Below are 17,201 nucleotides of genomic sequence, written 5' to 3' on the forward strand. Positions count from 1 at the left end.
GAGTTTTATGTTTAGACCTAGTTTAGTGACAGAATAATAAAATAATTTAAGGAAACACCAAGAGTCCCACCAAATGATTACTCAAGCCTAAAAGACACAGCACAAGCCTCATCTGCTCCCAACACATCCCTTCCCATACCCTCTACTAAGCCATTCAAAACTACTTGTATATAGTTCACCAAACATGGCAGGCTATTTCAATCATGTACTTCCCTCTGCCTCGAGTGCCCTTTCCTCTACTTCTTCATCTTACTAAAAACTACTGATTCTTTAAAATTCTGCTCACGAGGGTGAGCGGTTTTCCCTGACCCTTCCCCAACACTGCCTGCCACCACTGCCAGTGTGATTCAGCCAGCCTTCCTCCATTCCCGCAGCACCCCACGCAATCTGCTACCCAAGCACACCTCAAGACATTTGGTAATCTCTGATTTACCTGAATAGATTTCTCAGAAGACAGGAGGTAGGTGATTTCCCCCATTTTACAGGTGAGAAAATGGAGGCTTAGGGAGATAATATCACTTGCCTAAGATCACAGAATTATTAAACAGTGGGACTGAGATAGATCTCAACTGTCTACTTCAAAGCTGTGCTCTTTCTATTACACAATACTAAATATACATTTGCTTCTCAAAATCTGAGTGATCAAGAAGCAGAAAAATACATAGGGAAATCTGTTAACTCACCTTCAGCTTTTCTTTGAGTATTCTATTCCTTTGTAATTTTATCGTTTCATTTCTTTCTAATACAGCCTCTCGCTCACTTTGAATAGCTTGCTAGATTGTAAAAGGAGATAAAAGCAAAGGAAAGAGTCCAGGGTTATCAATAGTGACAAAGTGATAAGAGGCATATTTTTCCCAGCAGATGTGCATTTAGCCCAGGCAGTCAAACATGTATGTATTCGAATTATGTAATATTAATCGTGAAATCATGTAATAATCAATTAAAAATAAATGAGCCATACTTACATTTCCTACTTTTCTTTCTCTGAAAGGAAATGAGAAAAATTTAATAATTGCTTCATTTTTTTTATACATCACAGCAGGTTTTCAACTTTCCCTGAAAGTAGCACATACTGTCATGCTTTCATAACATACGTAAGTTGTTTCTTTGGCCCAAATGCTCTGTCATCTAATCTACCTCCAGTGTCCATTTGACAAAATGTGCTTTATTTCTTAATGTTTCGTTTCCTGTGAAATCTGTGACCCTGCTCCTGTCCTAGTCAAAGGGCAGCCCTCTCTCCCTGGGTTCTCACAGCACTTTGCTTGTCCCTCTTGTATAACCTTTAACTCTCTTTTAGACCGTGAGCTCAGCAACTGTACCCCTCCAAATCCACAGCCTCTACCACAGTGGTCAGCAATGTTTACAAAATTAGAGTGACTCACATTTAGTTTTAGTGTTGGCGTTGAAAGGGTTAGCTTGAGATATTAGTCCGTGGCGACGCAGGGGAGAGAAGTGCCAAAAGACGTGGCGACGCAGGGGAGAGAAGTGCCAAAAGACGGAAAAGGGGAGCGGGGAGGTGAAGAAGAGGGGGAAGAGGAAGCAGCAGCAGCTGAAATTCCAACCTAGACCAGGAGAGCAAGACATCAGGAGAAAAATGCCTATTTCTCACAGAAGAGGTTTGCTCTGCTAGTGAATTCATGAAACGAGCAGTCAGAATTAAGTCTGAATGGTTGGGGGGGTAGGGAATGGTGGAGTTGATAGGTAAAGAAGCTATAGTTAAAGCCTGAGGCCATACATCCCATGCACTCAGGACAGCCCAGTTTATGCCTGCTGTTCTGTAAGTATTAATAACACTCCCCTTTCACTTTCAAAAATGTTCCAACTTGGAAGATGTTATAGAGTCACCAGAGATCTACACAGACATCACCTTTCATTGCATATTAACATCTATTACATTCTTTTCATTATTCTTTGTCAGAAAATGATTTTGTAAAAAACCTTTTACTTTTGCCAAAGATGTAAAATTCTGAGGAGCTTGCTCCAAATGGGTACAGACCTCAGGAGGAAACAAATCCAAAACAGAATTGAATACTTCAAAGCTGTATCATGTCAGGTAATATTATAGAATGTATCTACTAGTTGTGGGGGCACCTACATTTTCTTCACCTGTGGGGTGCAGGCAGGACCTTCACACTGCACAGCTCCAGGAGGCACCATTTGCATCATCATATGTGTGAATGGCACTCCTGGAGCTGTGTAGGGGAAGCCTGCTTGGCCTCAGGCAGCTACCCTGGAAAGGGAGCCACAGTGGTTCACATGACCAAGATTACCGAAACAACAGATGTCCAAGAAGCTTACCCAGATTTCTACTTAATCCCCAACAGTCCACAATGCCCACTCCTCATAAAATTAAAGCTCCATCATTCCTTTAGTTGATACCCATGGAAGAATGCCCCAGACTGGGGCCTACATCCCTGCCAACCAAGAGCATTACCTTAAATATTCTGGCAAGTGGAGTCTGTCAGTCTTGGTGACCACCAGAGCAATGTCCTTGCAGAAACCCCGTTGGCAGGCTTTGATGCTCTCATTCAGAAGGTCTTCATGGGCTCTCCCCCCAGAAACTCTTTCTATGTCACTGATCACCCAGATCACTGAGCATTTATCAATGGTCTGTAAAATAGGACCACAATATGTGTAAGAATATGAACGATGTCTTAGATTTAGAGGACATTATTCCTTAACGTGTCATTTGTGTCCTCCATGTTCTGCCCCTGTCTCTACCTCCAGTCCCACTTCTCACCACTCCCTACCATACTCTATATAGTACAGTCATACTGAGCTACTTGCAGTTTTTCAGATGTGCCTTTTATTTCTCAGAGGCTTTGCACTTGCCCAACCTCAGCTTAACTGTATTCACCTGTCTAGACTCTGCTAAAGTCCACCCCAAGGATGGACTGGCCATTGCTCCTCTACATCTGAGTGCACCTGTACTTACCCTACCATAGTATTCTCAGACAGAGTTAATATACAGGGATGGTTCTCTGCCCCACCGGCCTGTGAACTACCCAAAGAGAAGGGGCCATATCTTTTATCTTGGAATCTACATCACCTAAAGCATAGTGCTTGGTACATGCCAGAGGGTACATAGGTGTTTGAGGTATTGGTGACTGACAGAATTCAAGAAATCAGACTCCCAGTTTTACATCCGTCACTGGTTTGCTGTGTTGCCTTAGCAGCCATCCCACTGTTTTATGCCTCAGTTTTCCTCTAAGTAAAATTAAAGTATTGTTTTTCCAGAAATAGTTTTGGTAGTTGTGGTAGTTTAAAGTTGTTATGTACCCTATATACGGTCATGTTCTTTTAATCCTTTCCTGTGGGTGTAGACCTACTGTAGGTGGGACATTTTGATTAGGTTGTTTCAATTAGGATGTGACCCACCTCATTCAAGGTGGGTTTTAATCCTCTTACTGGAGTCCTTTATTAGACGATAAAAGACAGAAAAAAAGCCCTCAGAGAAGCCCTGGAGAAGCTAAGGGAGGACCCACAGAAAACAGAGAGGGAGCCACTGAAGCCAGAAGCTGACATCAATGAAACCCAGGAGAGAAGGACCAGCGGATGTAGGCATGTGCCAGTCACATGACAGAGGAGCCCCAGATGCAGGCAGCCTTTCTTCAGGGAGAAGGTATCCTGTTGTTGCCTTAATCTGGACATTGTCATGGCCTTAGACCTGTAAACTTGTAAGCTTATAAATCCCCATTGTTAAAAGTCAGTCTATTTCTGTTATTTCATATTTTGTCAGCTTTAGCAAACCAAAACCGTAGTATACCTATCCCAAAGCTGTCACTTCATGGCACCATTTTGAAGATGTTTGCCTGCCTCTGCATTTTTAGCACACAGCCACCATATGGCAGCAGGGAACCCTAAACTATGTGATTCAAGTTGCAAAGTTCAATGAAAATGGAATTACAAATTATTAATAACATAAATATTGCTTTATTAAATATGCAACTTTTATGTAACAAGGAAACATGTTTTGCCCAGTGACATTTCTCTTACTGTATTGTTTTATTTGTCTTGCTTCGTCATAAAAATGAAAATCTAGTTCAATTCAAGGACTCAGTTTGTTTGTGGTACCTCAGAGCAGTGCTTTTTGCAAAAAGGCATGACAAGTTTGTGACTTGATAATTAAACCATTATTTTGTTTTATAACAATGGTTATTTACTAGAAGCAATTTTTTACCCCAGAAGACATTTGGTAATGTCTGCTGACATTTTTGTTGTTACATCTTAGGGGGTGCTAGAAGGTAAAGTCCAGGGATGTTGCTAAATGTTTGAAAATGCACATGACAGACCCTCTACAACAAATAGTTATCTAGGCCAAATATCAAGGTTGAGAACACTTGATGTAGAGCAGTGGGTTTCAAACTTGTTCTTAGCAGTGAAGTCTTTTTCAAGTGAAATCTGAGAAAGAATTCTAATTTATAAAATTGGTTTTTAAAAAAACAGAATTTCTCTGGTTAAATTGAGGGTGGGGAACTTGGAGCCCTCACCTGCTCAGTGTCCCCCACCCCCATCCATGAACTTTTGGCTTCATGGATACTTGTTTAAAAGGCATCAATCTCTAGAGTTAGATGAGCCCCCTTGTTTTACAGAGAAGGAATAAGCCCAGAGAGGTAAAGGGACTAGCCTAGGGCTTCACAGCTATGGGTCCTGAATCTCCTTCATATGTGGATGGATTAACGTTCAGGCAGGAGAATAAAAACAGTCGTTGCTCTCCCACTTCCCAAATTAGTGTCAACACTGGGTAGAGAACTATGGCTTATGAGACCTCATATGATACCAGGCTGGGAGCTACTTGAGGACAGGGCCTCTACCACCTTTGTATCCTCTATGGTCTTGGTAATCTATAGGAGTGTAATAAGTGTTTATTAATATGAGAAAAAGACTGCAATCCTAAAGGTTGCAGTGATTAAATTTCAGGCCCTACACACAGTTCCTAACTGTCACTGAACACACAAAAAAAGCATATCTATAAAGCAAGAACAACTGGAGTAATGAGTAAGCACCACCTCTGTCCCCAGGGTAAGAAAGAGGCCCAGGAGAGGTTAAATGACTTCCCTTAAGTGACATTACTTCTAAGTGGCAGAACCAGGACATCTGAATTAATAATAGTTTTAGCTTAGGGAAGGCAAAGCTGGGAACTAGAGAGGCAGGGGGAGGGAGCCTGTGCTTTATTCTACCTAGAAAGAAGGGAGTCTTTAGGAACTTCTTGTGGGGAGGATATCACAAAACCACAAGAATGCAGAGGCTCCGCATCCAAGCTGAGTTGCTTGGAACCATCCCTTTGCTTCAGTCCACCCGCCTCAGAGCTCTTGTTCTGAGCCAGATCTGGCTCCTCTGTTCTGAGTGGCCTTTGATAAGTCGCCAGTGAATCTGAACTGACTGCAATCCCGGCTCCATCCAGGGAGAAAATCTGGCTGCCTCCCCATTGCACTTGGCTGAGTCTACAGCTAGCTGAGGTTGGTGATGCCACTCCCATGAGCAGAGACCCTGCAGATGCAAAGGCTCCCAAGGCCAGGCCTGAGTGCAGGGACTGAGGGGGAGGACAATGCATCTGCCCTTATCTTAAAGAAAGTGGGTAAAGAGGATGTCCTAGGGGGATGAGATAGGTACATGGAGGCTCAGCCGGGAAGTCAGGAAAACTGCTCTTTGGTTCCAATTCTGCCACTCACTAGCTATGTGGTCTTGAGCAAGTTACTTCCCCTCTCTGGGTCTTTGTTGCTCCACTTATAAAACAGAGGGAATAAACTAGGTTACTCTGTACACGGTCATCCTGCTCTATTTACTTGATGGAAACTATCGTCACAAAGCTCTTCCAGCCCACAGTCATTCATTCAGGACAGATCTACAGACTTTAAAACTTAAGTCAATCATTCTGAATTGAGTCCTTTGGCAGCTAAGAAGCCGTTTTCTTTCTCTTTCTACATGACCCATTTCTATTTATCCTTCAGGCTTCTTCAGGAAGCCAACCCCTGGCACAAGGTTAGAACCTCCCCCAAACTATTCCAGGCTTGTCTTATATCACTTCCCTCCTCTACACACCCATGCCCTCTTCACTCCAGCCACCCAGAAAGACTCATCCTTCCCCTAAATTCACCAGCTTTCGCACCCCTCTGAGTCTTTGTTGATGCTGTTCTTTTGCCTAGAATGGTGCTTGGTGATTCCACTCTCAACACCATTCTTTGCCTGGTGGAGGCTGAGCTTAAATTTCATCTCTGACACCCCACCCACCCCCAAGTGGAATTAATCACTTTGTGCTCTTACTTTTAAGTAATGTGATTTGTGAATTAGTGTGTCTGACTCCCTTCTGGACTATGAGATGCTCCAGAGCAAGGACCTCATCTTCGTCCATCCAGATCCTAGCACAAAACTGAATAGATGTTCAGTAGGTGTTTGTTGAAGGAACGAGATCTCTTGTTGGAGGTCATTTATAAAGTTTTCAATGCTCACTGAAGTTTGTACTTCTCTCACATCACTTTCTCCATTTTAGTCATCTGTGTTTTTATCTCTCCTATTAGGTTCTGAGCCCCTTTTGGGAAGGCTCAATTTCTTATTCATTTTGTTTTGTTTTCAATTTTTTAGTTGTAAAAGTAAAGCCTGTTTGTGCAAACTATACAAACAATATAGAGGTGTGTATAGTAAAAAGTGATAATAAACACAGAAACTGGTGGGTGTATATCCTTGTGTTAACAGCCCAACAACATTTATAAATGTTATTTATGGATGCTTATATCCTCCTTAACATAATGGGTCATGCTCTACAACTTTTCCTTCATTTTTCATTTAATTTTGTTTTACTATGTAAGATATAGTAGGGGTTAAGAGCATAGGTTCTCAAGCCAGCTTGCCTGGGTTAAAATCCCAGCTCCACAACTCACTAGGTGTTATAACCAACAACTTACTTCACTTAGAACAGTACATAGCACATGGAAAATGTTCAGTAAATAAAAAAATAATAATTATTATTATTAGCTATAATTTTGTGCCCTCAGCACTTAGTAGTATCTCAGACATTATATATGGCTGATGAATGAAAAATAAATGGACAAAGAGAAAAATTCTTAAAAATACATCAATCTCTAATCACTAGTTGCAGATTAAACTATCCTAATGCTTAACTCTTGGTGGTAGACACATCTGGGGGTGTCTTAGCTCATACCCCACTTGCTGGGAACTGAACCTGCACCCAAGATTTCAGCTGAAGGGAGTGAACCATCATCCACCTGCCACATTCAGCCACAGCTGATTGCAGTAAGGATGGATACCTAATCCAGAGAGAGCTAGTCTGATAGCTGGGCAGTAAACAGTAATATTTCCCTTTTTAGGAATTTGAGCTAAAAGACATAGAAACTGTAGTCAAACAGTGGTAGGTACATGAACTGTAAGGTTATTTCAAGACAGGGCTAGGCTGGTCACTTTCCACATTAAGGACCCCAATGGCTAAGTAGAGAAAAGTGTCAGACAAGAAGCAGGACTCTGAAGAGAGATGCACAAAGGGAAGCAGAGTCATTGAAGATGATGATGAGAGAATGAAACAGAGAATAGCTGCTTCCATCCAGATAGCTTGCTGAGGCCTGGCTGTGTCTCATGAGATTCTTTTAAATATTCTGTTGATAAAATCCTTTTAATCTGAGGTTGCTTTAATAGGTATCTGTTTCCAACAACCAAACATGGTTACAGCCTCCTAGTTCCCTGGTGCTGGCTGCCAGCTGTTCTGCTTTGTACCTAACTCTTGGCCTCCCAGGACTGCTCTTTCCTCTTTTACTCTGCTTACTCTACTGTTGGGCCTTGGCACACATAAGACACTCTTCTTCCAGCGACCAAGAATTCCTATCCCCGAATTCCTCCTCCATCAATTTCTCTGGCCACCCATAACTTGCATCTGCCTTGAAGCTTAGACCATAGAAAATGGAAGACTTCAATTCCAGTGAACTCATAAAATCCCTTAAAATGAAGGATTAGTATTCTTTGTTGTTTGAGAAAGGGCGGAGAAGTTGAGAGAAGAGGGAATGAAGCTATATGAAAGAGAATCACCTTTTTCCACATCTCATCCCTCTTGCTGTTGAAGTCGCCTGTGCCTGGAATGTCCACTAGCACGACCCCTTCTGGAATCAGCTCTGATTTGGGAAGAGTCACTTCCACATGCTTGATCAAGGGCCAGATGTGAGACGTAGCTGATTCTCCATTACAATCTCTCCTCTGGGTCCGGATGTAGGGGTCAAGCTTGACAGACAGCTCTCCTGCCTGAGGAGGAAGGACAAAGTCACACACTCCAGCCCTTCTCAAAGCTCACTTATCCTGGGATTGGCTGCAATTCGGGCTCATTGCGGCATGTTGAGTAAATGGTAAGAATCAGCAGAAGGCAATGGGCATCGGGAGGCTTCTGGTTCAGGCTTCAAGGGCCCAGACTCTGAGAATCAGAAAAGACCCTGGTGATCAAGAAGTTCAAGCCCCTTAACTTACAGGTGAAGAAACCAAAGTCACTTGGAATGAGACTGCAGAAAAGTTATATCACGACTGGATAATCATTTTTTTCCCTCTAAATTCCATTTTGATTCTAAAATCAGTTAATTAATATGCTGCTTTCTAAATTTGAGGAGAGAGGATTCTTCCCATATGGCTAATGTGAACATATTAATTACCAGAATGCCAGCCATGACTAGACTATAGAAAGTCAATAGTGATATGGTGACCATATTTTCCAAATTGAAAATTGATGTGAGGAACATTTTTAAAATATATCTTCCAAGTACAAAAAAAACTATGTATACAGGCTTTTCCAGGACATTTTAATCATGGTGGGTGGGTTAGGGAATAGTTCTCAGCCTATTTCTCCTGCCTAAACATATCTTGGGATAGTGACATGTTCATGCCAGCAAATGTGGCAGTGGATATCCACTGGGGTAGTTCAGGGGAAAGAAGATTTGGAATGCATGGTGGTCATTTTAAATAACTATGTATAGAATAGGCCTGAAATAAATGAGAAAGTAAACTCTTTTAGTTTAGATTACTCATTAGATAATCATGGGACTCGCTGCAATCCAAGTAGGGAGTAACAGATTTCATCAATTCGAATCAAGTAACAAAATTGTGAAAGAGAAGATGATAGAAGTTCTTTAAGATAGTTTAATTAAAACATAAAGCAGGTACAATGAAGTCCATGTGCAGGAAAAGGCATGGGCTTGAAAAGTCCCTTTCTAGCTCAGCCCAAAAAACTGTGGCTCCGGGTAAACCATCTGGAAGGCACTATCGGTCTCCCACATCCTGGTCTAGAATCTCCTCTCCAAAGCCCTGAGTTTGGAACCTCATTCACTGAGTTGGTAATTCTGTTCTCTTCCTTCAGTGGGTAAATTTGTAACTTTGGGAAGGAATATTTCTAAAGGCAGAGATGGTGATGAAATGAGTATTGTATTGGTATCTTTGTGTAAAGTGTGTGCTTTTGGATGAAGTAACAAGTTTTTGATCATTTTCTTTCTTTGGATATGCTTGGTCTATGTTTTAGATATTAAGAATGTCATTATTTTTAATCATAATGTCCATTTAAACTAAGAAATGGTTATTACATGTGTTTGATTTACTAGACATATAAGAAATGGCTAAGTGCTTTGAAAGGGTTCATTCATTTGATTTCTAAGTGTGCTAGCTGGACTTTAAAACATCTTGAGAGAGAACTGGATATGTTACATTTGAAATGTAATATGAAATGTCTAAGGAAATTTGACTAATTATGTAAGAAGCTTTCAAGTATTTAAGGCTTTGCAATGTTAAACTTAGGAGATAATTGAACATTAAATTTTAGAACAAGTGTAAGTAATTGTTCTTATTTTATACAAAAAAAGCCAGATTTATACATAGAATAAGAATTTTTAAAGCTGAATTTTAAGACACAAGAAAAGCTAGGTTTAAAATGTGCAACTTTAATACATTGAAAATTGGTTCCATATTTTGTTTTAATTTAAAATTTGAATTTTAATTTAATAAAATAAAAATTATAAAAGGGAGGAGAGTGTTGTTCTACTAGTTGCCTATCCAATATCCATCCTGTTCTTCATCCATGTTAACAGGTTCCTGATTTTTAACTTTTTGTTTTGAAGGAGCAGTGGATTGTGATTGCTCTAAGCCAATCTCAACAAATCTGTTTGCTGCTTTTCTACACTCCCTTTCAGCTAGGACTGGCCGTTTGACTTAGTTAAGAATGATGAACTCTGATGGAAAGGTGTTAGTTGTGTTTCTGGGAAAGCTTTTAGTTCCCAATGTAATGGGATATGTGGTTGGTGCCACCTTTTAGCCACGTCTTCCTTCTCTGACATCTAGCACTTCGATAGCAACTTTATGACTATGAGGTGACAAGTTGGATGGAAAGATTAAAGGAATCAAAGAGATGTTGACCTTAGTATTGTTGAACCATTGAATGATCTCAAGTACCTGACTGCCTCCAGGCTTCTTATGTGAGAAAAATAATAAAACCTTACTTGTTTAAGCCATTAGAAGTCAGTTGTATTTCATATCATTTGCAGCCAAAGGCATCCCTAACTAATCCTCGAGTAACCGTAAGTAGTTTTTTCTGTGCATAAAATCTTTCCTATCAGTCACTAAAAATTCCCATTTGACAGCCATAAATATTGAAAGATAAATTGGGTCATGGACACTTCTGATTTTGGTATAAGCTTATTTCCAGTAATAATACTTGAGCAAGTCACCTAAATGGATGCAATTATTGTACATGAGTCATAGGAGAAAAATAAAGAAACAATTATTGAAGATACCTCTTCTGCCTTGAGGGTGACGATTCTGGAGGTGGGAATCTTTCCTTTGGGCTTTGCCCTTAGTAACTCCTCATAGTTCCTACTTTCTGCTCCCTTTCCATAAAACATTTGTAGCTTCCAGATGGCTTCCTCCACTGCATCATCCTTGTCCCACGCATCCTCCACTTCTCTGCCCAAATCCTCTGTCCCACGCAGGAGTTTAGTTAAATTCTTCAGTTCTTCCTTCCATTCCTGACAATGCAGAGCAGGGCCAAGCCCCTCAGGACATAGATACACAATAGAATGACCCAGGAAGGAGTCCATTGTTTCAAGAGTATTATTGTTTGGTTTGTTCCAGCCCCCATGCCTGGGAAGCCTCCCTTTGTTACTATCATTTCTAAAAGTCTCTTTCCTTCCAAGTGGCTTAGAGGTCTAGCAGTCTCTGGGGAAGGGCATAGAACATATTCAGAGAACATGCAGCTGCCAAGGACCCAAGAGAACATCAATACAACTCCCTTGTTTTGTAGAAGAGGAAACAGGGACCCAAAGACAGAAGTATTTTTCCCAAAGTCCCACAACTGGCTGTGACAGGATCTGGGCTAGAACCTCCATGCCATTATACTGAACGTTTTCATTTTGCAATATGTTCTTTGTGCTCAACAAAGGCATGAGCTATATTTATAAGGAATATAATGTCAATCCCTGAGAGAGAGAATGAAAAGGAAAGAAAGGAAAGGGAGGAGGGAAGAGAAGAAGGGAGGGAGGAAGGGAGGGAAGGAAGGAAAGGAGGGAGGAAGGGAGAAAATGAAATACCTGGTTAGAGAGAAGGTGGATTTTGGCCTCATACTGATCACAGCAGCCTGAGCTCACTTGTACGATACATGAAGAACATATGCTTTCTCCAGACACTGGTAGAAACATTGCTTGCTGGATGATGGCATTGATCAGGGAGCTCTTCCCAGCCCCAGTACTTCCAAGCAATCCAATGTAGATTGGATCCAGTGACGGCTTTTCAATCAAGACAAGAAGCCTGTTTCTAGATCAATTTTAAAATGCATATTATCATTATCATCAAAGAATAGTGGGAAAAGCATTAGAAAAAAATAGAAAAGAACAAAGTTCTTATCCTAGGTAAGTCACTACATCTTTCTGAGTCTCTGCTCTCTCCTTGGTCAAAGGGGAATATTAATTCCTGCTTACTATGTAGAGTTGTCCTGTAAATCAAATGAGATTATGGAAAAAATGCTTGGTAACGATAATTCTACGAAACTCAATAATGTCAATAATGTCTACATAGATGTGAGATATCCCTTTTGTGTTGTATAGAAATTATGTTTTCTTGCCTCTAGAAATAAAGTTTATGCAGAGGTAAAGTATTATTAGGAGCAATACAGAGTTGTATTGAGCAGGAGAAATTGTGGTAGCCTCCTTACCACTCAAGTCAGTTCAGCATCAACAGTTGAGGGCACAGGCTCTGGAATCATAGAGCCTGGGCTGGAGACCTGGCCCTTCGCTTACCAACAGGGTGACTTCAGTCGGTGTGTTGACCGCTCTGAGCCCAAATTTCAGTAAAATGGGGTTGATGATCATAGTTCTGACTTTATAGGGGTGTTGAGTGGATTCAACGAAATTTGATATATGTAAAGTATTTAGCCGATTACCTGGCAAAAGTGAGAGCTCAATGAACAGCAACCATCAGTAATAACAGTTATGGCCCACAGCTATAGAAATTGTCAGTCTTCTTTGCTCAGTTTCTATGTGAAATTTCCCTCTCATTATTGGGAAAGGCACATGCACCTACAATCACTTAAGGAGAGACATCGATGCAGAGATTTGATGGTGACTGAATACAGACTCACATGAGATACTTGACTCCACTGGGAATATTGTCATCCAAGAAGACAGATTGAATAACTTTCTGGTAAGTGTTGCTCAACACCCTTCTGGTCCGTGACTCCAATTTCTCATCTGGAATCAATAAAGATGTATTATCTGGAATGTACCTGGCAGGAATTGAGTACTAGATCTCCACAGAGGGAGCCTGTTGAACATTGCAAAGAAGGGGGAAAAAAATGAAATAACAAGCCAAATAAACAAGGCTAGCCAGTTATCTGACCCTAGAGATAACAGATCATCAGAGATAGCAATCCTTGATTCTGACACCCTCCCGAGGAACCAGCCATCCCTGAATCTCCTTGAAACAGAAGTCATCAAATTCCTTGCCATGGGGTTGTAGCCCCCTAGATACTTCTCTTCTGTGATCATAAAAAGAAAAAAATGCAGGTATACAATATAAATACCTACTAAAGCCCCAGACTAAACATTTTCACACTCTTTGTCCTATCCAGAGACTTTTGCCTGCCCAGAGACACCTGGAGTTTAATTGTCAGATTACTTATTTCTGCCAAACCAGGAGGCCTCTCTTTCTGGACTAGGCTCATTTGAAGCTGTTTCATCCTGCTTCAGAATTTAATCTTCTCTTCCTCTGAACACTTCAACACATTTGGGAAAAAAACAAGCTGTACAGCAGTTTCATGATACTCACATTCCTTCAGAGCACTTTGCTCCACTGAGGGAAACGCTTGGAAACGCTGGTCTCGATCTGATCGTCTTCTCTTTTTCATTGGTTCTTTAAATAAATCATTCTCAACTAAAAATAAACAAAAGTTATAAAAATTATATAGGTCTTGGATCATGGTGTATTTGCCTCAAGTTCTACCAATACCTAAGACCAAAGGCTCTGAGAGATCCCCTCTCAGCTCATTTCAGAAGCAGGCATTGTTGGGTTGTTACAATTTGATTCTTACTTCCCAGAGACTAGGACACTAGTTCCACAGTGCAGAGTCCAACATATCCCTTCAGATGAAGGGTTCCTGTTTGGATGTCCTCAGAAACCAAAGTGGCTGGACATTCCTCACCATCTTTAAACGTGAAGTTTAAAGAATTCAAACAACCGGCAGAATGAAGTTCAGAGAAGGACTAAGTATGAGGTGACGAAAGCCATATTTCAATTCAAGGGAAGCCCCTGGGAGGTCTTTCAGACTAGGAAGCAAACTGAACAGGAGCAGAATTCAGAGAAAAGAACAGGCCATATGACCAGGGCAAATCACTTTATCTCCTTAAGCCTCAGTTACTTCAATTGTAAAATGAGAACACTGACAAAGATACATAAGTAATGCAAGAGTGTTGGAGGGTGTTCTCCCGGATGAATCTCCCTAACAGACTAAATTTGGAGGCATTTCCCCCCTTCGTCACCAAGAGACAATAGCAGCTGCTTCCTGACATAGGCAAGAACAGAAACCACCAAGAAGCAGATCCTCATAGTTCTGCAGAGATTCATTCACTTATGTGATTTCCCTTGGTTATGCACATGAAGGCTGGTAGGACAGGAATCCTAAGAAAAGGGTATAATCAAAATGTCATGGTTTGGATGGGTTTTTAAAAACATCCCTCAGTTATGTTCACCTGTTTAGAAAGGGGCAATAGCTGGGTCCTTGTGATGAAGGTTTAGAAATGGTCCTAACACTGAGTCCCTGGGGCTACCTTGTGCCTTTGGAAATGTCTGTGAGGTGCTTTAGGAGGATTGATCCCAAAGAGTCATAATTCTCCAAGCTCATGTTAGGTCATGAGACCCTGAAACATCCCATGACACTGGGAGGTCATCTGCCCTGCCAAACCACAGAGAAGGAGCTTGGGGACCAGGGTGGCAGCCCAAGCAGAAGGACCAGCCTCCACCACTGGCCTCCAGACATAGGTCTCCTAGACAGCTCAGACAGCCTTCCCCCCTCTGTTCAGCCTTCTGTCTTCCAGCACTATCCAGGCTCATTCTGGAGGCAGCTCAAGGCCCACTCTGCCACCTCATGCTCATGCAGTGACCTGCAGCTGAGAGTGCTTGTCCTTCAGATCTTCTATCTCAGACATTCTAACTTCAGGATTGAACATATCTCTAAGAATTCATCCTGGCTGAGTTTAAGGGATGCATTAAAATTAAGTACTAAGTAGTCGCTGGCTCAGTAGCTGGAGCTGGAGCAGAAAAGGCAGAGAAGAAAGAGAGCCTGCTATTAAAGCACCTGGACCAGTCACAGACTGAAGAACACTCTAGTCTGTGTTCTGAAAGTTATCTAGGATTCTGGGATGTTTCCATGATCTCCGTGGGGAAAGAAAGTAAAAGGATATAGGACCTTGATCTCTACTTTGTAACTCAGAAACTCTTTTTGGTAAACAATGTTTGCAGAATATCTTAGCCACATGTTCAAAACAAGGGAAAAGTCCCTAATACCATCTCCCTTAGTTTCAAGTTTATAGGAACTGGCAATCTGATTAGAGGTTGGAAGTTTATCTCTCAACTAAAGCAAAGGCTAAGAATTCAGACAACACAGCAAGATTTTAAAGTTTGTCTTCAATTTCCTAAAAAAAAAAAAACAACAAAAAAAAAAAACAGAAAGGAGAAAGTATTCCATTTTGGATTTACACCATAATACCATTTAAGGATAGTATTTTTACATTAAATTGCAATAGATTAAGCTGGAATGTACTTTGACCATGTCTCTTACTATTTCTTTTAATTTCTCAAGTATTCCTTTGCCTTTTCCAGCATTTTATTCCAAATTATCCTAGGAAAGAGCAGTAGGGGTAAGTGGGACACTCCAAAAAATAGACCTTCGGCTATTACTGCTCTTGTTTCTTGCTACCACAAGGTGTCGCTTTTGAAAACTGGTCCCGAACAGCCTGATCTGTGATGCAGATTCGTTGTTGATCCATACCATTAGCAGAGGCTGCACATTTTTTCCAAAGAGAACAGTCCCACTCTTCAGGGCTAAGCGGAACAAAGCGTTCCCCAAATTTGCCACTCCTTCAGTTCACGTGCCCAGACAGCTTCAGATGCCGCCACCTCACTGACCCAGAAACCCGCGTCCCTTTCCCCTGAGGGAGCCAGGAAACTTTTCCTCTTTGATTTCCAAAATGCAAAGGATCTGATGACATCCATGTTTTCTGCAGAGAGGGGCTACTTTCCTGCCATCTTCCTAGCAAAAGCTCCCTCGTTGACCGCCAGGGCCCTAGACCCAGCCTTCTGGGGGAAGGAAGCATCCTTATGAGCCTTCATCTCCCATTCTAACGAAAGCCACCTGAAAGTATTCTGGGGACCTTACTTATCCCATTCTAAGAGAGGCCACCCCCAGAGAGAACAAGGTGATTTTCTGGAAACTTCTTAAAGAAAGGTAAAAAAAAAAAAAAACACAAACAAACAAACAAACAAAAAAACCCCTACAAATTTATTTGCTCGTAGAATAGTCCACTACCTTATAAATAGGCTATTTTGGTTATTGTTAAAATAATTAGTATTCATTCACCATTAAAAAATCATGAGAAAGCAGCTCCTGGGTAAAGAGCAATGAACAACGACTGTGGTTAAATACAGTCTCAGCCCACTTGTCTTTGACTAAATAACAGTAATTGGTTCCAATTTACTCCATCAGAGGATATAGCAGGGATGTTACCTGGGTGTGACTCCTGACCCACAAAGTCCTCAGTTTCTGCCATTTCCTGCTACATGAACTGTCGCTTCTTTCCACTTAGTAGAACCAGCCTGGAAGTACATACAAAGTACAAGGGGCGGGAGGGGGTTGGGGGGGGCAGCAGAAATTATAATTACAAATAGTAAAAACCAGAAAGAATATGTAAAACTGCTTATGCATTGTTTTCACAAGCAGATTGCAAGCTCCTAAGGGGCAAAGACCATTCTAACTTAAATCTGAATCTCTAACAATGCCTAGCACAAGGGTTGGAATTAGCAGTGCAGCATGGAGCACCTGCAGGGAGGAGAGAAGGCAAGTCACATCAGTAAGGAGAAGTATCAGATCCAGTCTGTCTGCAGTGCACTGGCAGAAAGAGCTTAGGTACTGAGGGTGAACTGGACCCATAGCAGCTCCGAACAGAGAGCTTTGTACAGATCAGGAGGGAATATGTTGCCCTGGAGCTTCTTTGTCTCCAAACACAGAGGAGAATGTGGGGAGCACAAGTGGGAAATTCCAGAAGTGCTTACTATCCATACCCGATGTTTCCACTTAGATTATTCAGTTGTGCATTTCAAAAGCAGAGTCACCAGTCCTTCTGATATATGCAAACTCCCACCTGATCTGGCAACCCCAACTGGACCCACAGACTATTGGCTAGGGAGATTGTACCTCATTTCCATATTAACCCCAAATTAAAATCATGAACCATCAGCTGAAACAGACTCTCACTCTTGATTTGGCTTATGGACATTAACTGACTAAATGGCTTCTGTAATTGTTGATTGAATGTGGTGTTAACCCCTAATAAGTGCAGTGTCCTGAGCCTTAGGTAGAATTCCTTACCTCACCATCCTTTCTCTTGCAGCCTATTCTCAGTCCATCCAGAACTATTCCCACTTCTCCAAGGTAGGTTATCCTATTGCACTTCCATGTGTTTGAG

At 41.4% G+C, this 17,201-nt stretch overlaps 1 protein-coding gene across 6 annotated transcripts in view; it reads right to left on the reverse strand.

Annotated features, from left to right (window-relative positions):
- The window catches only part of NUGGC (nuclear GTPase, germinal center associated), a 69,542-nt gene that overhangs the window by 25,417 nt on the left and 26,924 nt on the right, over window positions 1-17,201 (reverse strand). For 4 of the 6 annotated variants that reach the window (XM_037813165.1, XM_037813164.1, XM_037813166.1 and 1 more), the window contains 9 exons: window positions 16,244-16,332; window positions 13,291-13,395; window positions 12,605-12,713; window positions 11,559-11,781; window positions 10,767-10,997; window positions 8,035-8,244; window positions 2,435-2,610; window positions 966-984; window positions 684-773 (listed from right to left, as the gene is read on the reverse strand). In XM_037813165.1, the coding sequence (XP_037669093.1) occupies window positions 684-773; window positions 966-984; window positions 2,435-2,610; window positions 8,035-8,244; window positions 10,767-10,997; window positions 11,559-11,781; window positions 12,605-12,713; window positions 13,291-13,395; window positions 16,244-16,286 (1,206 nt within the window). In that variant the 5' untranslated portion in view covers window positions 16,287-16,332. The remainder of the gene's footprint in view (window positions 1-683; window positions 774-965; window positions 985-2,434; window positions 2,611-8,034; window positions 8,245-10,766; window positions 10,998-11,558; window positions 11,782-12,604; window positions 12,714-13,290; window positions 13,396-16,243; window positions 16,333-17,201) is intronic. The other 2 variants (XM_037813169.1, XM_037813168.1) reach the window with 2 other exon arrangements.

Source organism: Choloepus didactylus, chromosome 20, assembly GCF_015220235.1.
Source record: "Choloepus didactylus isolate mChoDid1 chromosome 20, mChoDid1.pri, whole genome shotgun sequence".
Lineage (NCBI taxonomy): Eukaryota > Metazoa > Chordata > Mammalia > Pilosa > Megalonychidae > Choloepus > Choloepus didactylus.